Raw genomic sequence first — 21,880 nt, forward strand, 5'->3', positions numbered from 1 at the left:
GTTCCTGTGCGACCTCACCTAGGTGTTCCTGCTCCAGCAGGGGGATTGGACTAGATGATCTTTTGAGGTCCCTTCCAATCCCAAACATACTGTGATACTGTGATACTGTGTAAACTCATCCCTGCTCGCTCCAGCCAAGGAGATCGCACGGGATCTTCCCTGATCCTCTTTCATTAACTCAGTGCAAACTCAAGTGCCCCATTCAGCACTGGTGGAAACCGGGAGGTCGTTTCACTGCAGTCAGGAAACACCATCAGTTTACAGGACCCGAAATCAAACCAGTGCAAGAGAACGGGGCCTGATTCCAGGAGCCTGCGGGTCTGACTCATGCCCAGATTAAAGGATAATGCCCCAAAGTGAACGGAGCAGGGCTGCGGAGAGCTGATCTCACAGTCATTGATAAGAAACGCTCTTATCAAAGTGCGTCTCATCCGACACAGCTCGGGCAGAGTCAATGGCACGATGCCACTCGACACCAACTGCTCCTCCACCTCCAAGGTGGCAGGATCAAGGTCTCACTTCCCCAAATACTCAGCGTCCGACGCCCGTGTTCGTACGGCCCTTGTGGACAGGGACCGAGTTTCTAAACCGCCACCGACACAAAGAACCAGCTTCACCCTGGGGACCAAAACTGCTCCGCAACCTCTGTCCCCAGTCACGAATTCCGAGATCTGCAAAATCAAAGCTGTCCAAACACACCTCCTGCCCCAAAGATGCTCCCGTGGAAGAAAAATAACCAAGAAAAACACAGATCTGCATGTGGTGGTTTAGAGACAAACTGTCCTGCCGGCAGGTGGGAGAGGCAGCAGGAAAACAAACCCGCGTCGCCTCCCTCCGCACGGGCGACACGTCACAGCGCGGCCTGAAGGTTCCATGGAGTCTTTGGGCCACTGGATTGCAAACGCTCCATCAGAGCCGCTCCAGCTGCTCCGGCGCAGCCCCGGCTCCCGGGGCGGCGGCTCCCGGCCGGCGGCGGGATGCCCAGGGGTGTTCCGGGGCGGATTCCCCCGGCCGGGCGGCAGGATGCCCAGGGGTGTCTCCCATGTGCACCTGCAGGAACCTGACGTTCAACCTGTAAAAACGGGAGTTTGCAGCTCAACCTGTGAACACGGGGACGATTTTGTGAAAGGCAGAGAAGAAAAAAGGCAAAGGCAGAGGGGCTAAAGCAGAGAGGCGCAGGACCAGCCCGCTGAGTCAGCCTCCGGGGACGGGCAAAATCATTCCAATGATTGATTCGTTACAAGTATTTTATTACGGCTCTAATCACCAAGCTGAGATGGTTATCTCTGCTTACAGAGGGGCCAGTTCAGCTCTCCGAGAGAAAAGGGGTTTTTCCTACAATTGCAAACACGGGAAATACAGAACCAAGGGGAATCTCGCTCCCGGGATCAGGCTTCGGTCGCTCCCACCAGGCGGGTATCTGATCCCGGTTTACGCCTCAGCCGGCAGGACGCGCTGAGCCAGGCCCAGGATGAACCCGAACGCGCAGCCGGAAGCTTCCGGCTGAAAAGCCGAAGGAAGGCGCAGCCACCGCCCCCCCCCGCCCTCCTCCCGCTCGGGCCGCACTGTCGGGCTTTACAGCGCGAGCAAAGGGCGCGATCGCAGCCCCGGAGCCGCCGGGGAGCCCAGCCCTGGGCGTGCGTCCGGCTCCGGCACAATCAATATGTTCAGCGATGACAGTCACCACAATTATCATCATCCTGCACCTGCCCACGCTGCCTGTGACATGAATGACGCTCGCCAGGCGCGTTGGGGGGGACGGTCCGGTCCAGCTGCTCAGAGCCGCGTCCTCCGTCCCCAGCACCCCCAGCACCCCCGAGCCACCCTTGCGGTGGTTCCCACGAGGACAGTGCGGGTGGAGAGCGGCACGGAGGAAAAGGAAACAGAAACACTGAGGGCCAGGAGCGAGGAGAGCTCCCACCGCGCTGAGGATGCTCCTCGGTGCCCGGGAAGAGCTTCTCCCCGCACGAGAGGAAAAGCATCAGGGCCCCTGGAAGCAGGACGGAGCTCCAGCACCGCGCACCGGGAATGAATCCATCGCGCAGAGTTTAACCCCAGGAGCTAAAAAATCAGGATGAATCAGATCGGGTGGCAGATTTACGAGGGATTACGGGCTCACTCCCGGCTTAGCGCTGGCGTGGCCCTGACACACACACACACGCACACGCGCGGGGTCGGTCGGGGCCGTCGCACGGGCACACGCAGCACACGCGGCCCGGCACACACGGCCCGGTTGCACTGTGGTGTCGCCAACCCCGCGGAGCCGGGACGAGCGACGCGAGCGCGCGATTCCTCCCCTCGCCTCGAGGTGCCGACTTGTGCCGGCGCCCGCTCCCAACCGCCGAGCCGCGCTGCGGGGCACGGGCTCCGTGCCAAGCGCCTCCCTCGCAGACACGCCGGGACGGCAAGCGGCTCCGGCCGCAGGCCTGTGCGGCTCGCAGGAGGCAGGAGTTCACCGCTCCCGGGGTAAAGCCGGAGCCAAAGCCACGGACACGGCGCTGTGCCGCCATTCGGCTCCTGCCCGCTCTGCCGGCGGGCGGCACAGCAAAGCGCCGGGAGAGCTGTGCCGGGTGCCGCCTTCAGCCACAACGGCGGCACGAGGCGGGAAGTGGGAGAATGAGACGCAAGTCACGTAAGCGCCAGGAAAACAACAAAATAACCTCAGACCTTTCCCGATGATTTGGGCACAGGGACGAGCGGCTGCAAGTGAGGGACATGGGGCTCCGGTTCTGCAGCACCAGACACTCCCACCCTGAGCTCTGGGGATCCCGCGGCAGCTTGTCTGTCCGTCTGTCCTGCATCACGCAGCGGTGCCGTCCCCTTGTCCCCTCCCACCCTCACCGTGTCCCTGCTCCTGGCTTGCGGCTCCCACCTGGTGACAAATCCCCATCCTCACAAAGGAAAATCGCACCCAAAGCCGCCTCGTCTCACCTCGCGTGCCACCCCGAGCGCCTGGGCTCCCCCGCTGCGCTGCCTTAGGAGAGAAGCGCTGCGGGCGGGGATCGCTCTGATCAGCCACCGATCCCCATCCTGGGGCAAAACCATCCATTCCTGCCACTCCCAAACGTCCACCCTCTAACGGCCACTGCAATGTCATTGCTCTTTTTCCCCTGCAAAAAAGCTCCCTGTGTATTTCAGCCGCAGAACCTGCATGTTGCAAACCAGGTAGGCGGCCTCATACATATCCATGCAACCAGCCTCATTAAGAGCGAAAGGTTGCAAGTGCCCACTGAAACACAATACACCATTATTTCTGCTGCGAACCACGTGAGAATGACACACAATGCAGAAACAAAACGCCTAATTAAAAGTGACACAAGCGCGCGGAGGCAGATCCTAATCGGGCGCTGTCGGAACGGAATGAAGTCATTTGCTCGCTGTGGGTTGAGAAACACCGAGCAGTAAATCCGCACATGGTGCGCGTCTCGTTTATGCTGTTTTCATGAGATGTTGGGAAACCAGAAGCCATTTGCCAGAGTAACAGGACAGGTTATTAGAAATAAACATGAATAGCAAGGGCACTTCCAGCAGCGCCGGCGGGGCTGCCGCGCGGGGCCGAGGGGCGTTCGCGGGCTCCGGGACAGCCCGTGGGGCTGGACACCGAGCAGCGGTTTCCAAGGTGAAATGACGAGGATTTGGGAGCCGACGCGGCTGCTCGGGGCAGATCCGGCGCTGGCACGGCCGGTGGCTCCGGCGCGAAGGAAGAGCCTGCAGCTCCCAGCAGGAACAACCGATGGCACCACCACCTCATCGGCCCCACTCAGCTCTTTTCTTTTTTCCCAATACCTGAAGTTTCCTGGAAACCATGTGAGCAAAAGCGCAGCAGATGGGCTGGAAACCATCCTGAGTGTGAAGCGCATGTGGACACGTCCCGTCCTGCCTCCCAAACCCTTCTATAAATTCTTTGCGAGTGACGCCTGGTTTGGGGAAGCGATTTCCACGGCAGCAGCATTTGGGCTGCTCGCTGTTCCACCGAAAGCACCGCGGCGCAGAGGGGCCGGCGGGGGTGCAGGCGGCGCTGGGCGGGCGAACACCCCTCCTGTCGCAGGAGAAGGGCCCGCAGCCAAATCTGTCAAAAGCAAAGCAAACATTTAACAAAACAGGTCATCGCCTTCTTTTCTTTTGAAACCCAAAGCGAACTCGGTGACCAAACCTGGCGGTGGCACCAGGAACCGGCTGCTCTGCCCGGTCCCACCTGTGGCCGCAGTATCAGCCGTTCCCCCGCGATGCGTCACTCGCTCGACGCGCCCGCGTCCCGCTGCAGACGCTCCTCGCGTGCCCGGTGAGCCTGCAATACGGCCTGCTGGTGTTTAATGGGTCCTGCTGGTGTTCACATGGGTCCTGCTGGTGTTTAATGGGTCCTGCTGGTGTTCACATGGGTCCTGCTGGTGTTCACATGGGTCCTGCTGGTGTTTAATGGGTCCTGCTGGTGTTTAATGGGTCCTGCTGGTGTTTAATGGGTCCTGCTGGTGTTTAATGGGTCCTGCTGGTGTTCACATGGGTCCTGCTGGTGTTCACATGGGTCCTGCTGGTGTTCACATGGGTCCTGCTGGTGTTTAATGGGTCCTGCTGGTGTTTAATGGGTCCTGCTGGTGTTCACATGGGTCCTGCTGACCCACTCACTGCCTCCAGGCCCTGCAGCCCCGTCTCTGTCTTGCTCAACCTTAATCATTCGGATTCCTCAGGGCAAATGCTGATTCCTTGTTTATGTTTCATACATTACCCATTCTTTATAAACAGCAATTACTTACGGAACCTTGATAAATAAATTATTCTACTATGCATACATATACTGAGCCAATCACCCCAAGAGGTGATTTTCCAGATGGCCGGAACAAATCTCCATGTATCAAGGGAAGGGTGACAAGACTCTCTTGGTTTGTCTGCAAAGTTTAAGCACCCCCAAGCCACCCCGTGATGGTTTAAGCCACCCCGTGCCCATCCCCTCACCTCAACTTACCACCCAACCTCACCGCAAACCCAAAGCGACACCTCGACTTGCTCCAGACCTTCCCGGAGCTCTCAGCGTCTTTGGATGGTGACGGCTCCATCCGAATGGATCGGGGACAAGCTGGACCAGCCTGCCAGGCCACAGCGGTGCAGCCGGAGCTGAGCGGACCCTCATCCCGTCCTCCAGAGCCGTCCCCACCACGTCACCGCCTTCCTCTCGTCCCCGGCCTTTTTCAGCTTGTTTTGCTGTGGAGCCCAGATGGCTGGTGCCAAATCTTAAGGCCCAGTTTTGGAGAGCAGCCCATTTCCAGTTGAACCAAATACCTGGCCAAGGAGGAACATCGAGAACATCAGCGGGAAGGGAAGGGAAGGGAAGGGAAGGGAAGGGAAGGGAAGGGAAGGGAAGGGAAGGGAAGGGAAGGGAAGGGAAGGGAAGGGAAGGGAAGGGAAGGGAAGGGAAGAACTCCGTGAGTCAGCGGCGCCGCTCCCATCGGGCAGGGAAGGCAGCAGGCTGCAAGGCTTTGGCTGCCATCACATGCAGCAGCTCTTCCCTCTCCGTCCCTGAAAAGCCAGCGCGGGGTGACGCGTTTCTGCACCCGCGACACCAAAGAGCGGGTTTACTCCCGCACCAGGCCGCCGGCATCGCCGCGCACCCAGCACCGCGAGCACCGGTGTCTGCCCTCGGCTCTCGGCCAAGCGGTAAAGGCAGTTTCACCCGAAGCCATCGTCCTCCTGCATCTTCTTTGGCAGAATGATGCTGTCCCCACCTCCAGCACCCAGCAGAGGGGACGCGGGACACAGGACACGGTGCTACGCAGGAGCTGGGACTCAAAGGCACCAAGCAACACGTCACATTAGATCTGATCACCAAGAGGGGTTTTTGCACCATTCTGCACTGGGAGATGCCATTTCAGCCAAACCGGACAAGCTCACGGGCCGGATCCAGTGGTAAACGTTTCATTTCAAGGACAAAAGAGAGAGCAAGAACTGATACTCGGAGGAGGGAGCGATGCTCGGGCCGATGACCAGCAGAGCTGCCGCTGCAGCAGCGCTTCCTCCCGCAAAGCGTAATCGCACAATATCCAGCCCAGGCTGGTGCAGAAATCCCCCAGCCTGCCTGATCCCACCCGCGCGTCCGGCCCTCGGGAGCCACCGCTGCCCCGGTGCCAGCCGGAGCGAGAACCCGCCGGCGACCCCGTGAGTCCTGCCCTCGGGAGCCACCGCTGCCCCGGTACCAGCCGGAGCCGAGAGCCACCGCTGCCCCGGTGCCAGCCGGAGCGAGAACCCGCCGGCGACCCCGTGAGTCCTGAGCCACCGCTGCCCCGGTACCAGCCGGAGCGAGAACCCGCCGGCGACCCCGTGAGTCCTGAGCCACCGCTGCCCCGGTACCAGCCGGAGCGAGAACCCGCCGGCGACCCCGTGAGTCCTGAGCCACCGCTGCCCCGGTGCCAGCCGGAGCCGAGAGCCACCGCTGCCCCGGTACCAGCCAGAGCGAGAACCCGCCGGCGACCCCGTGACCCGATGCTAATCAGGAGCAGCCATGCGCCTGCAACCGCAAAGCGCAGCCCACGTGGGCTGAGTCCCAGCTCACCCGAGCCCGAGCTCCCTTATCTCCAGCTGCAGGGTTTTGGTTCAGTCCCTAAAATAAACCCTCAAGATTTAATGGAAAAGTCCTGACAAGGATCTGTTGAGTGAGGGACTTGGTGTTCAAGCGGATCATCGGGGGAAACATTTTCCCTGGAAAAGCGTTTGGTAAGACGTGAGAGCACTCTGCTGGGGCGACCATTGAGAACATGCTTGGAGAAGAGGTCACCCCGGCGGACGGGTCTCCTTCCCTCCACGTCCTTCTCCAGACAAACTCCGGGCTCCCGGGCTGTTCCTGGCGGGAGCGGGTCTGGGCCAGACCCAAACTCTCCCTTCACCGCAGCTCCCGGCTCGTCCTCCAGCCGGGGCAGAACCAGCCCGGCAAACAGCAGCGTTCCCACAACACGGAAATCCTCAGCTCCGGCCAGAGGAGAGCGTCCCCTTTCCTGAGAAAACTCCAATGCAATCAAGAGGCACAAACAGGTGCTTTTCTGTCCTGAGTTTTCTCACGAGAAACTGCATTAAAGCAGGAAAACACTTTCCAGAAGGCCACGTCCAACACCGATTTCCACCCAGGCCCAAACAGGTCCCAAGGGTGTGCCACCCGAGCAGCCCACACCTCATTACAAGACGGTGGTTTCGGCGTCTCCAGCCCCGGCTCTCAAAGGGCTCCAGGGGGCGGATGGTCAAGGCTGGGCCGCTCTGCAGACCAGCCGGTGCCCCGCGGTCCCACGGGCTCCGCCGCCGGAGCAGCCGCCTCGGTAACCTCAGGACTCTGTGCCCACACCGGGGGCTCCACACCGGCCCTGAAACACTCAGAGCACCAGAAGCTTCTGTCACCTGCCTGCGTGGCCAAGGAAGCCCAGAGCACCCCAGGCACTGCGAGCTCCAGATGCTTTTCTAAACTCCCGCCCTCCGCCAACTCGGACTCCTTACGATTTTAAACACTCGCCCACCAAATATTAAGACTCCGAGCTCCTTCCTGCAGCCTCTGGCTGGGGAGCAGCAGCGGCCGAGCCGCCCGCGCGCCGCGCTCGGAGCCGTCCCGCCGCAGCCGGCACCTCGCGGTCCTTCTTCACCATTTAAGGACAAGGAAAGCAGCCGCTCGGGGCCGGTGAATTACCTGGCAGTGATTTGTTTTGCTGCCTATGCCCTCACCACACAAACAAGCTCCTGAAGAAAGGAGGGTACAGGGAGAGGAGGGAAAAAAAAATACAAGCCAACAGGTTGATCTGGATTACATCAACGGTTACACCCTCCTCCGTTTAATGAACATAGGAGAACAGGTGCTTGTAATTCATTAGCCAACCCACGAGCTGAGGAGACAGGAATCGAGCCGACAAACTCCTCCGTGTGCCACGACTCTCCTGCCCTTCGAGGCGGCAGCAGCAGGAAACTCCATCTCTGCTCCTTCCTCCCTCTTCCCTCCCTTCTCCTCCCTGCAGCGGCGGGGCCGCGAGCATGACTAACCCCTGCGCAGCCTTCGGCAGCGGCTCCCTCTGTGCCTGGGAGCCGGCGGGGAGGATGAGCAGAGGCAAGGCAGCCGGCACGGCCCCGGAGCGCCGGGGCAGCCCCAACGGCTGCGGCGACGGCGGGTACCGCTGCTCCCACCCCTCGCTCTCCACGGACTGCAGGCTCCAGGCCCCCGTGCACCTCGACATCGACCCCGACTTCCAAGCCGTGCGGCAGCAGGAGACAGAGGACATCAAGCTGCTCAACAACCAGTTCGTGACGCTGATCGAGAAGGTAAGGTGGGCTGCTGAGGACCAGGGGGACGCTGGCGGGGACACACACACCACCCAGTCTCTCAGGAGGCCTCAGCCGCCCGTCGCTGGCTCGTTACCTGACCGGCCATCCCTTCAGTGCTATCACAGGGCTGGCATCTCTCTAGGGGAAGCCGGGCCACATCTGCGGGCAGCGCATGGGGCAGCCCCTGCAGCTCCCTCGCTGCGCCTGTCACCCCGTGTCCTGCGGGGACGCTGTCCCAGCCGCGCGGTGACAGCAGGGCCACACGGCAGGGCCAGGCAGCCACGGGCACTGATGCTGAGCAAGGCGGCAGCTCAAACTCTCCTTCAAGTGCTCGAGAGAGCTGGAAATTCAGCTCCAGAGCAACAGGGTGGGCAAGGGAGACCCCCCGCCCACCTCCGGCGCTGGGGTTTGCAGCGCGCCGGCTGCACGCGGAGCCAACAAAGTGTCGCTTTCATCTCTGAAGATCCATGAGAAGGCAGGAGGTTTTCTCAAAGGAAAACAACTCCAGCCGAGGCAGGTTCCTGCAGAGCCCGGCGCTCTGTAAACAGATGGTAATCTCCCAGGATTGCTTCACTGCCGTCTACAATACCGGCACCCTACGCCAAGCTACGATGGCTTGTGAGGGTTTCGTATTTGAACGCTACCTCTCTGAGGACCTGGGAAGGAGAAGGGTGGGGGAACCATCTCCCAGAGCATCTACCCAAAGGGAGCAGCTGTGAACCCACCACACCTGCCTGTGCCAACGGGCGCGTGGTGGCACCGGGGCTGGCCCGGGACGGGGGGCACGGCCGCGGCCGTGGTTTGCCAAGCGCAGATCCTGGCAACGGGACTTCGGGGGAGGAACCCACCCAGGCGGGCCGTGTCCCACGCGCTGCAGGACCGGCCCTGGGACCATCCGAATGGGGGTTTGTGCGGATGGCAGAACCCAGACCTCGGCAGCAAGGACGGGGACAAGACCACGCAGCACGAGGCCACGTGCGCTGGCCTGTTCCGTGCGGAAGGGAGAGAGCGCCCAGGTCCCCCGATAGAGCCGAGCGGGCGGCCGGCTGATAAGCGCGCGCTGCAGGGCCTGATGGGCGGCAGACACAACACCCACCTCAGCTGGGCGGCTTCAGCGCCAGCAGCTCCTGCGCGTCACTTTGAAGGCTGCAGCTTCAAGTGGCGGGTCAAGCGGCGAGCTTCGCCACCTGCCTCAGGCCCTCATTCCAGGGGAGCAACGACACTTCCCGCAAAGAGAACTCGTCTTTGTAATCGGGAATTCAGATGGGCTCGAGCCTGAGCAGCTGACTCCTCAGGGAGCTGACCACACGAACTCGAGGAGTTTGCTGCTGAGGGTTTGCCAGCAGCTGCTCCACATCTGCTGGGACGTAGTTTCCGTCCGGAGATGTCCAGGTGGGGAACGGCCAAGCGATGGAGCCCGCTCCGAAGGCAGCCCGCTCCGAAGGCGTTCCCTTAGCCCGAGCACCGCACAGCCGCCGAGGACCAACCTTTGCTCCCTTTTCCAGTGTTCAGGCACAATTTTCCAGGAAATGTGGCCAGATCTGGGTCATCCTTCTGCTGCAAAACTCATGCTAAGAGACTTTGCAAGGAAGAATTTCTGCTGGGAGGGACGCTGGGTAAGAAAAGCAGAAGTGAGCAGGTCGGCCCTGTGGATGGGTTTGGTTTGGGAGCCGGAAAGAGACTGAGGAGCCAGTGAGGGGAAAAAGCAGCTACGGCTGAGGAGCAAGGCCAGGAGCCGAGCTGAGGGTCCCGGCTGGACTCAGAACACCGACCCCGCCTGGGGCCGCAGGGCGTTAAAGAGAAGGTTAAAGATCACTGCAGACGGTCAATGTCCAACAGCATCGGCACCGCGGCATCAGCGCTGGATCATCTCTGGGACAGAGCACAGGACACGGTCACAAACGTGACCAAAGGAGCTCGGTTTTGTTCACAGAGCAATAAGAGTAGCAATTACACAATTAATTGAAGTTAGCCAAGAGCTCTGAGGAGGGCAGCTGCTCAGCACTGAGCACTGCTGTTAAGATTGGCAATATTAGGGAAGAAAAGTGCCGACTCAAGCGGCGGGTGCTGCAAACGCAGCGAACCCTCCCGAGCAGCCAGGCACACGCACGGGCCTCACCGCGAGCCTGTCATTATTCTCGCTTGTTCCCTAGAGTTCCCATAGGCCTTGTCTCTGTTGCTTTGCAATACAAACCAGGAGTGTGATTCACCAGGTAAACCTCACCGAGGTGTAATCCCAGCGACGTGGTGCGGGTGGTCGGTCAGGTCGCGTTCGCCTGGACACACGCGGGTCACCTGTGCTGGATTTCCAGCCCTTCCTTCCACATGTCTGGAGGCAAAGGGGACCAGCATTGAACAGTTCTGATTTTCAGTGACAATAACAGACGCTCATTCATTTTGATGTGAGCATGTTGTAGCAGGAAATTACTAAGGCGGCAATGTGTAAAACCTCTAGAAGTCCCCATCAGGCTCCATCCCTCAGGAGCCGGCGGGTGCCCGCCCGGATCGCTGGTTCCCCGGAGCGGCCGGCGCCGCAGCCGCCGGCTCTGACCCCTCTGAACTCCTCCCGCAGGTCCAGTCCCTGGAGCAACAGAACAAGGTGCTGACGACACGGTGGAACTTCCTGAAGGAGCAGGACAGCTCGGACTCCGAGTCGGACATGAAGGCCATCTACGACCAGTACATGAGCAAAATGAGCCAGGAGATGAAGGCGCTCAACTACGAGCAGGAAACCCTGGAGTCGGAGCTGACGAAGGTCCTGAGCACCATGGACAACTTCCGAAGCAAGTAGGTGGCTGGAACGCGTTTGAAAGGTATCGGTTGCGCTGTGTGTGCTGATTTAACACAGACCTCTTGTCATGCCCAGGAACAAATTCCTAGCCTGGTGCACACAAAACTGTATTGGAGAAGTTAGCAACCCGGCCTGTTCCTGATTAACTAGAGATGAAAGAAAACCCATAAAACGCAAATACCAAAGAGTGCTGGGCATCTGAGGAATTCCTCAGGTCAGGGGGCAGCTCTGGGAACAGCATTATCAGGAATGACAGGCACTAAACCAGAAATATTTATTCTCCACACTGTTATCACAAGGCAGGACGCTCTCCCAAACCGGTTTACGGGCCAGGGCTGCTCAGCATTAACAGGCATCCCTTCCCTTCCCCTGCACCCCACAACATGTAACGCAAAGCTCTGCTTTGACCAAAAAAGTCAGACTTTGACCCAGAAAACCTCCTGACAGAACGTACTGAGTCAGCCGAAAGGTGAAGGGAGGACCAGCTGCCACGTGCTTATCTTATCGCTGCTTTTGCCAAGAGCTCTGAGATCTTCAGATAGGAGCACCCGAGATGTGCTGTGCCTCATTGGAGAAGACAATGCTTCTCTTATTATCAGCGGCATTTGCATACCGCAGACAAATCCGCAATTAGATCCCTTCCCCTGCAGTTACACCCGCTGCCTGCACTGAATCTCGGGAGTCTTGAACCCCGACCTGTGGCACAGGCGCACGTGGGGGACACGGCTGTAGGGAGAGCGCAGACCTGCTCCTGGTGCACAAAACGACGCTTAAATAACACCAGTGCCCCCTCCAGAGAGTTTAGTCCAAGGATGTTAAAGCTCTTTGCAGACTTGGATTAAACCGGCTACTCAACGTGTCTGCAAACTGGGGGAGGGCCGATAGCCCCGCTTTCCAGCCAGCGTCCAGCGGCTCACGCCGGCGCACCGAGCGAGCGGCTGGCGGAGCCGAACAGGAGCTGGGGTCAAAATCGCTTTGGTTGGATCATCGAGTCCAACGGTTAACCCGGCTCACGCTGGGAGCTGCACGGCACAAACCCAGGCGGGTAAAAGCACCACGTCGCTGGGGCTGCGGCACCGCAGCCAGCGCGGGCGGATCGCTGTGACGGTGACAGTCCCCAGCGCTGCTCCCAGGGCCGAGTGATTCACGGGGAGAGCGCGGGTGGATCGCTGTGACGGTGACAGTCCCCAGCGCTGCTCCCAGGGCCGAGTGATTCACGGGGAGAGCGCGGGCGGATCGCTGTGACGGTGACAGTCCCCAGCGCTGCTCCCAGGGCCGAGTGATTCACGGGGAGAGCGCGGGTGGATCGCTGTGACGGTGACAGTCCCCAGCGCTGCTCCCAGGGCCGAGTGATTCACGGGGAGAGCCGGCTGGCTCTGCCGAGCCCTCTGCAGGCAGCGATCCAAGCCCGGCCTAACCCGCGCTGGCTCTGCCGAGTCCTGCACGCCGCCTTCGAGAAGGCCGCCCCAGCCCAGCTGTTTTTCTGGAGCTAATGGTCTAAACCATGCAAGTGTGGGAGGTTTCTTTTCCCAAGGGAATTTTTTGGGGGGAAGAAGAGCTAATAACTTCACTGGCACACGTACCTGGTTACGCTCCCAGCCAAGCTGTGGCACTGCGGACAAAACACAGTGACCGCCGAGCAGGCTGCCGCCCAACGCGCCACCGGAGCGTGAAACGCGCCCGTCCATGCCCCTCCGTGTCTGTCTCATCTATCCAGGGTCTGCTCTCCTAAAGCCATCCAGATTTAACCAGCACTTTGAGCTCCTTCTCACATCAGGTTGCCATTGAGCAGCAATTCCAAACGCAGAGAAGCGTGAGAGGGGACAGGACGGGGCTGGAGGCTGGCGCGGGATCCCAAATGCTGGCGCGGGATCCCAAACGCCGGCGCGGGATCCCAAACGCTGGAGCGGGATCCCAAACGCCGGCGCGGGATCCCAAACGCCGGCGCTTTAGGGAGTCAAGCTGAAAGCCAAGCAGTGACGAGGGACGGCTGCCCAGAGGTGCGCATCTGCACAAGCGCGCGTTCAGCTCCCCACGCGGCCGGTCGCACGCGCAAAGACCCACTGGAACAAGACGACGGGGAATTCTGGCGTGTGCTGACCCACTCTGGGGTGGTACTGGGGAGACACCGCAGGAAACCACGGGGCGTGTGGCCTCAGAGGCCCCGCTTCTGAGATCAGGGGGCGCGCTGGGCAGATCTTGCCACCTGAAGAGCAGACACCAACACCCCTCTGCCTCCAACCTCTGCACTTGGTTTCCAGCTGCTTCCTGCCCCATTTCCTCGCCCCACGAGAGGAAGACTGACTTAATTTCGTGCCGCCAGGCTCAGGTCCATCCCACCACTATATCTTTACCCTAAAGTAGTGTTGAAGGCACATCCAGAGAGGAACACAGCCCACCTGAGATCTGGTTCACCTCTGATTTTGCTCCAGTGCCTATGGAAGGAGCCCAAGGCGACCAGACGCCCGTCTCAAGTGTGTCTTAAGTGCAGGAATTGAGATGGGATGGATTTACGCCTTCACGCACGACTGCTAGAGGATTATCTCTAAGGAGATAAACGCTGTAATGTGTTTGTGGAATGCTCCATCCCGTGTGAGTCACCTCCGGGTCCCCAGGTCCCCGCGGAGCCGCGCGGAGCACGTCTGGCTGGCTGGGCCTGCTCTCCCCCAGTCAGGAGCGCTGTTTGCTCCAAACGCAGGGTTATGTCAGCGCCCGGCAATGCGCGAAGCCGCTTCGGCAGGCTGGGGCAGCCTGGGATTGGGCCGAGCTGCAGCGAGGATGAAGGGAGAGTGGCAGGCTGTAATTAAGCTCAGTACATAGTTGCTGGCAGCATGGTTCACATTCCAGCTGAAGAGCAGAGAAACCAGACAGGTAAATCTCGTTAGCTGCGCTACCTGGCCTTATAAAGGCAGGCGAGGAAAGGGCGAGTTGAACAGCATGGGGTACTCAAGAGGAACCTCAGAAGTGCCAAAGCGCAGCGCCTGTGACCGCCAGCTCCCCTCCTGCCCTCGCTGCTCCCTCTGGCACGGAAGCAGCAGCTCCATGGAGCCGGGCTGGCGTTTCGGGCCAGCTCGGAGCCTGGCGCACGCCCGCCCTGCCGCGCCGTTCCCTGCGCCGCCTTCCCAACACCTCCTGCTCCTCGGCACAGCTCCCCCGGCTCCTGGAGGCCTGTGCAGCAGCAGGGAAGGCTCTGGAGATAACCGGAGTGATGACGCACCAGACCACCAAACAACAGAGCACGGCTGTCGTGCCCAGGTTCAGGGAATCTGGTAGGAAATGCCATTTCACCTCGTTCCCAAAGGTCTCAGCCCTCCCCATATCAATTTGGTGCACTTGAAGGTTTCATTTCACAGCCTAGACACACTACATGCACATGAGGATAAGAGGAGCCTGCGGTACCGCGGACGAGCAGCGAAGCCGCGACCTCCCTGCGAGCGCAACCTGCTCCGCTCCCAGCAGCGCCAGCGCTCCCAACGCGCGCCCAGCAAACAGGCCCGGAACGCTCCCAGAGCGCGCCCAGCAAACAGGCCCGGAACGCTCCCAGAGCGCGCCCAGCAAACAGGCCCGGAACGCTCCCAGAGCGCGCCCAGCAAACAGGCCCGGAACGCTCCCAGAGCGCGCCCAGCAAACGCGGCCCGGAACGCTCCCAAAGCGCGCCCAGCAAACGCGGCCCGGAACGCTCCCAGAGCGCGCCCAGCAAACAGGCCCGGAACGCTCCCAGAGCGCGCCCAGCAAACAGGCCCGGAACGCTCCCAAAGCGCGCCCAGCAAACAGGCCCGGAACGCTCCCAAAGCGCGCCCAGCAAACAGGCCCGGAACGCTCCCAGAGCGCGCCCAGCAAACAGGCCCGGAACGCTCCCAGAGCGCGCCCAGCAAACGGGCCCGGAACGCTCCCAAAGCGCGCCCAGCAAACAGGCCCGGAACGCTCCCAAAGCGCGCCCAGCAAACGCAGCCCGGAACGCTCCCAGAGCGCGCCCAGCAAACAGGCCCGGAACGCTCCCAGAGCGCGCCCAGCAAACGCGGCCCGGAACGCTCCCAAAGCGCGCCCAGCAAACAGGCCCGGAACGCTCCCAGAGCGCGCCCAGCAAACAGGCCCGGAACGCTCCCAAAGCGCGCCCAGCAAACGCGGCCCGGAACGCTCCCAGAGCGCGCCCAGCAAACGCGGCCCGGAACGCTCCCAGAGCGCGCCCAGCAAACAGGCCCGGAACGCTCCCAGAGCGCGCCCAGCAAACGCGGCCCGGAACGCTCCCAAAGCGCGCCCAGCAAACAGGCCCGGAACGCTCCCAGAGCGCGCCCAGCAAACGCGGCCCGGAACGCTCCCAAAGCGCGCCCAGCAAACAGGCCCGGAACGCTCCCAAAGCGCGCCCAGCAAACGCGGCCCGGAACGCTCCCGCCCGGCCAACAAACCCCCTGCTGCTGCTCCCGCCAGGCCCAGAAAGGGCCGGCGCGCTCCCCAGGCTGCCGGCCACCAAGAACTGCATTGGCCCTGGACTGTCTTTGTGATCCTGGTCCTGCCTTATCAGACCCGGTTTTAAACACCTGCGGGGTTGGTTCCTCCGCTGGATATTTCACCATTAGGACTCCACCCTGGCACCTTCTGCTCTGTGGGCACTGCTTTCCACAAATTGCTTTGCCAGGTCCTGCATTACTTCACAAACTGAGCTGCATTTCTCCCTTGAGAAGACTCTGGGAATTAAGTGCTGAGGACACCTGAAAAAAGCCAGAAGCGGAAGGGTTAGGGTGCTAACTCAGGAGTCCTTGGGGATGGACTGGGTCCCAGAGAACTCGCCACAGCCCAGCCCTCCGTGCCTGCTCTCTTTCTGGGGCAACGCGAGGTAACCTGAGGTTGCTTGGCCCTCCAATTAATGAGAACTAAAGCCACCTCATCTCTACTCCAAGGCTCCTCAGAGCTGCAAAAGAGCTGCAGAGCAGCTGAAACATGGCAGCTCGTCATCCTCCCTCTCGGACACGGTGCCCACACCTAAGAGATCTCCCTTTGGGCACATCAAGGTGGTGGGACATCATATTAAAAGCAGAAAGCTTTTATCCCAACACTTTTTGGGGGCGCACGGCAGCCTTAAGCATGCCAGAGGCTTTCACCACATGCAATTTCTTACTGCTTTTTCACTCTCCTTAGGTATGAGGATGAAATTCGGCTCTGCAGCGGCATGGAATACACCTTCATGGAGCTCAAAAAGGTGAGTGGCGAGAGCAGCTCTTCCTCGGGTGGGCTCTGCCCCAGGGCTGGGAGAGGCAGCACGGCCCAGGCCCAGCCCCTGGCCCGCGGACGGTTTTGGGGACGGCGGGTGCTGAATGTGGTCACAGGCTCAAGAGGAAAAGCACGAGTGAGTCTGAGCGCTGTGGGCACAGAGGAGCCCCGGGGCCCCCGGCAGAAGCAGCCGGGGCTCGCGGCGCTGGGCAGAGCGGCTCGTGCACCCGGACACCTCTGCTCCATGTCACCAAACGACACCAGGGCTGGGAAAGGCCGCAAGCTGATAAACGTGTTTGCTTTTGTTTCCTGTCGCTGGGCTACACCCTGTTCAAACATCCCGCCCCAGAAGGAGCTGCATTTGAATATCAGCTGAAATGGGAGGCTTTGACATAAAATAAATCCGAGGTACAGGAATGCAGGGTATTATTAGACAGAGGAAACGTTCCCCGCAAATGATCGTTCTGGGTAATTGCATGTTTTCCCTGACACACTCATCAGCCAGCAAGGGCAGTTCTGGTGACTTTTGCGGACGGCATCAGAGTCTTCAATAAGCTGCGCTGCTGTGGTGAACAACAGCCGAGCGGGCACGGCCCAGCCCTGCCCGCTTCCCTCTCCACCCTGCCCCCAGAACACGGGGGCAAGACCCACCCCAAACAGCCCGACACGCGCTGGGGAGAACTTCTTGCTACAAACTATTGATTAACACGCTTTCCGTCTCCTCCAGGATTTAGACGTGAGCTCCTTGCACAGGACCGAGCTGGAGGTGAAACTCAATGGGCTCCGAGAGCTGATGGAGTTGAAGAAAACCATCTACGAGCAGGTAAAAATGGCACTGGGGGAGCGTTCCCACCCCAGTGCTCTCCATGCCGTGACACGAGAAGGGCACGGGCGGCGCGGCGGCACCGGGGGCAGCAAGCGGAGGCTGCAGCTCTGCAGACAAACCCAAGGGCTGCAGCGCCCGCATCTGCTCGGGGATTCCAGCCACTTACTCAGCGCCTCTGAAATGTCACCAAGCAGGCTCGGCAGTGCTTGGGAATACTAATGATTTGTCTGATTCTTCTACCAATACAAACAATTAAGATGCTTGATAGAGGAATGTTACATTCCTCGTGGGGAAACTGAGGCACGGAGAGGCAGAAGGACGCGCATAATGTCAGAACCGCATTAGAACACGTACCCTGCTGGCAACTAAGCACAAGGCCTTACCCCCTCCAGAATCAGACGATTCCTGGTGCGAGGACCGGTGGCCCCCCAGGTCCCACGCTGCTGTCCTGCCACAGGGCCGCCTTGTCATTGGTTTGTAGCCACGCTTCATGCACAGAAAGGGTTTGCCAGCTCCCTCTGCCCCCTCCTCTCCACAGCTTGTTTTCGGGTGAGTCATCTTCTCGCCTGTACCTGTTGATTTGACTGACATCACTCACAGGCACACGTACCCAGTGCGAGGGCAAATAAGGAAAGTTCTGCTCCACAGTTTTGCTCCCAGCGCGCTGGTGTGAATCAGAAGAAAATCTCAGCCTTGATGCTCATTAATAAACCACCAGGTTCAATCTTTTCTTTCCCCTGGCAGAGGATGCTCAAGTATTTGCAATAAAGGTGCATTTTCTCATATAGCTCTTAACCTGCCCAAAGATTAACAAAGAGGCTCAAGGATTAAACACCAGTGGGAAAAAACACCCTGATAATCCTGCTCTTTGGAAGAGCGGTGGGGTATGTTTCTGTTATTCGTGAATCACCACATCAGGGTGCCCTTTGTTTCCCAGTCAGGGGAGGGCAAGGCAAACAAGGTCCACAAATGTTTCTCTAAGAGATTAGAGTCCTCAGCACAAAAGGGAAGCACAAACCCAGGGAGACGAAAGGCGGGAGATGGGGAGGGATGTGCGCTGCGCTCTGAACAGCGGCGCACTCACGGTAAGGGGGCTCCCCGCACAGCCAGGACGCGGCCACGTCTGCCCAGCCCCATCCGAACAGACAGGTGTCTGCTCTGCCCGGGTTCGGCTCTCTTCTGGCACGTAGCTGTCCATCACTTGGTGTCTCAGGCCTGTTCTCTCTTTGCTATTCAGGAACTCGAGGAGCTGCTGACAGACATTAAGGACATTTCTGTCGTACTGGGGATTGACAACACGTGCAAACTCGACCTGAGCAGAATTGTGGAGGAAGTGAGGGCGCAGTACGAAGCCCTGGCGCTCCGGAGCTGGGAGGAGGCTGAAGCCCTGACCAGGAGAAAGGTATTTGAATCCCTGTCTGACTGATGCTGGGGAGAGGCAGCGAAAGCAGCGAGAGCAGTCTGCAAAGCACAGGAATGGGCAGAGCTGGGGGGGGACAGACGGCACCGGGGAACGGAGGGGGGGCCGTGCTGACCCAGCTCGACTCCTCCCTTGGCTGCGGACATGAGCGGCTCCTTTGCTCCGGGCTCTCCGCACCACAGTGGAGAAAGGCGAGAACATCTCCTGGTGGCAGCTTGGCCACCTAAGGTACAAATGACCTCCCACTGGTGCCCCCCCAAACAGAGAAGGAAAAAGTGTGATTAACCCCAAGAGACAGCGTGTTCCACACCGGGCACGGCTTCCGCCAAGGACACGGCAACGAGCACTAAACCCTTCCACAACCCCCCGTGCTTCCCCAGCTCAGCGTTTCTCCTCCAGGACGGCGCGAATCCTCAGCGACCCCTTTGCTGCCGCAGGAGACGTGCAGGTAACCGCAGGTAACCGCAGGTAACCGCAGGTAACCGCTCTCCATCTCCCGCAGCTCAGCGAGGGCAGCAGCCAGGCGGGCTCCCACGGGGGCCACCTCCTCGACGGCCGCCGGGAGATCGCTGACCTCAACATCAGGATTCAGAAGCTGAGGTCCTGCATCGTGTCCCAGAAGAGCCAGGTGAGCCCTGGGGTGGGTGACAAAGCTCCGAGGCCTGGAAGCCTAACCTAGGTCTCCACACCCAACGCCTCCATCCCCTCTCCCCTCTGCAACACCAGTGCCTGTACTTGGAGGAGCACATCAAGGAGGCAGGAGAGCACGGCGAGCTGGCCCTCAAGGACGCCAAAGCCAAACTGAACGACCTCGAAGAAGCTCTGCAGAAGAGCAAGGAGGACATGGCTCACCTGGTGAAGGAGTATCAGGAGCTGATGAACATCAAGCTGGCCCTGGATGTGGAGATCCTCACCTACAGGAAGCTGATGGAAGGCGAGGAGAGCAGGTGAGCCGTGCCTGGGGAGACGGGGTGCAGCCAAAGCCCTGGGGAGAAAGCAGACACCCCAAGGCTCAGTCTGGTATTGAAGGTCTGGTCAAAGAACAAACAATCCCAGCAATCCCCGCACCGCTCAGCCCCGTTTCTTGCTCGGGGTTCCAGCACTTCTCTAGACGCTGTTGATTGAGCGTCCATGACCCAAACACGCGCTTGGCGCTACCCAAGCGGCCCAGCTCACGTGGGCCAAGCTCCAGCCCTCCACATCGCTCTATATTAATCAATCTATGCCCTCACACTCTGCCCTTGCATTCACAGCATGGAGCAACCAATACCCGCAATCATCAGCACCGTCCACTCCAGGCCGAAGCACCGTAAGTGGTTTTTATTTGCCGGGTTTGGTGAAGCAGCGTGTGAACGGGCGTTTCTAACCTCCCTCTCTCGTTCCCCCCCGGCAGTTTCCGCCAGCACCCTGAGCAGCTCCAGGCTGTTTGCGAGGGGAGCGGGCAGCGCTCAGCCCTCCAGAAGCCCCAGTGACCAGGCGGTGCCGCCCAAAGCAGACGCGCCCAGCAGCAGCGCCCGGGCCCAGCTCGGCTCCGGGCCCGCCCAGCAGCGCTCCTAGGAGAAACCCAGCCCGGAGCCGAGCCACGGGACCCCTCTGGCCACACCAAGCCAAAGCACTTTCTCCTGAACTCAAGCCAACTTCCAAGGGACAAAGGACGTGAATCCTCCTTTCAGTTTGGCTTTACAACAGCCCAGTTAACATCTCTGCTACCGGTTCCAAGCAGAAGCCAGCCTAGCACTTGAGAGACTCAACCCCCATGCACCATCATCTTCCTCTCCAGGTCTGTCTGCCCCGAGGATTTGCATTCACAGCCTTTGAGATCTGCCTGCAGGAAACTTGGCAGAAGGGGAAATCCTTCCACAAGCTTTTATCGCAGCAGCCAGCAGCCATTTAGCAGTGTTAAACTCCTCCCGTGTCAGCCCCGGCTGCCCTGCCTCCGGAGGAAGGCGGCAGCGACCTGCCAAAGCGAGCCAGCCGCATTTGGGACACCCACATCACAAACCTGGCTGTACCGGGGAATCCTTGGCCGCATCAGAGCATTTAACCCACCTTACTGCCTTTTGGGTGGCCCCTCATTCACTCCCATGCTACCAAAGCTAAAACTCCTTCAAACCTTTCCTTTCCTAAGCCGGGTCTCCAGCAGAGAGCATGTCCCACCCAAAGCCACCCCCGACCCCGCACACAGCGGCGCTGGGCCCTGAAACGGGATCTCGGGTCCCGTTTCACCCCAATGAGCAGGACTTGCCTCCGTATTTATTTCCACTGACAGCTCTTCCCTTTCCCGGCTCGCACCGGCCGTGTTGCACCGAAGCTGCCGCAGCCAACTCTGCAGCTGCCACGCTGCCCTGCGAGCACGGGGGACGTTCTGGCCCCCGCGGGCATCGCCGCGTCCCCCTCGCACTAATCAATACCCTGAGGTACCTCCCTCAGCGCGGCCGAGCCCTGGCCTCAGCGCTGCCACACCAGCTCCCACCTCTTGAGTTCCAGGAGCTGCCGACCACCTCGACACATTCCTGCTGAAGGCATCGCAGTGTCTCCAGGTTTCTGTAGGACAGACAACTACCGCAGCATCCATGTAACCAGAACACCCGCTCCCCAGGGTTCCGGCTGTTACAATAAAGTCCTGAGTGTCACAGAGAAAGCATTGTCTTGTTTGTTTTCCACATTTCTTACCACAACCCGTCTGAAGCAGCAGCTCTTTCCCCAGCTGCCAGCAGCTCTCTGGCTAAACTGTGGCAGCCAAACGAAGCTGAACTGGGTTTGCAGGTGATTTGTTGGGTCTGCGTCCCCAGCAGGAAGCAGCCGGGGCTGAGGGGCAGACACGGAGCCACTGAGCGAGGCTTGGGGAGCTCCCCGCGGGCAGAGAGGGACCGAGGGGAGCCGGGGACGAGCTCCCAGTTCTAGGAGCTGTTCCCAGCTCAGAGCTTCCCTGGAGGCGGGACCCGCAGGGCCCGTCCAGCGCAGGAACAACGCGGGGCTTGTGCAAAGCTGCGCGACTCCCAAGGCCGCGAGGCCCCGAAGATGACGAGTGACGGCTCTCGACAGCCCGGCGGCTTCGTGGGGTTGGGCCGGGGCTCTGGGAGTGGGAAACACAGAGCTGGTGGTGTCCAGAATGAAACCCGAGAGGAAAGGGAGAGCCTGGGAGCCCCGAGTGTTCACCCTGGGGTACCGGAGGACAGGACGGCCGTGGCCAGGCTGGGGAGCGAAGGTGCTCAGCAGCAGCCCCATCCTGCAAGAGGAGAGTTTCTCGCTGTTTTCCTTCCCTGCCATATGGGGGTTTGCGGTGCTTTTTTGCTGCTTTCAAGCCTTCGCCACCCAGGGGACTGAGAGAGCCCCACGGCCAGAGCAGGGG

General features: G+C 60.2%; 2 protein-coding genes across 2 annotated transcripts in view; one reads left to right on the forward strand and one right to left on the reverse strand.

Annotated features, from left to right (window-relative positions):
* LOC309450625 (keratin, type II cytoskeletal cochleal) overlaps positions 1-21,880 on the reverse strand; it is a 54,081-nt gene that overhangs the window by 13,455 nt on the left and 18,746 nt on the right. The window lies entirely within an intron of this gene.
* KRT80 (keratin 80) lies at positions 7,875-20,222 on the forward strand. Its single transcript, XM_082073646.1, has 9 exons — positions 7,875-8,280; positions 10,856-11,070; positions 16,211-16,271; positions 17,010-17,105; positions 18,346-18,510; positions 19,031-19,156; positions 19,255-19,475; positions 19,782-19,837; positions 19,922-20,222. Exons 1-9 carry the CDS (start codon positions 7,996-7,998, stop codon positions 20,083-20,085), a joined length of 1,389 nt encoding a protein of 462 aa, XP_081929772.1. The 5' UTR covers positions 7,875-7,995; the 3' UTR covers positions 20,086-20,222.

The sequence above is a fragment of the Streptopelia decaocto genome (assembly GCF_964273445.1).
Source record: "Streptopelia decaocto genome assembly, chromosome: 27".
Classification (NCBI taxonomy): domain Eukaryota; kingdom Metazoa; phylum Chordata; class Aves; order Columbiformes; family Columbidae; genus Streptopelia; species Streptopelia decaocto.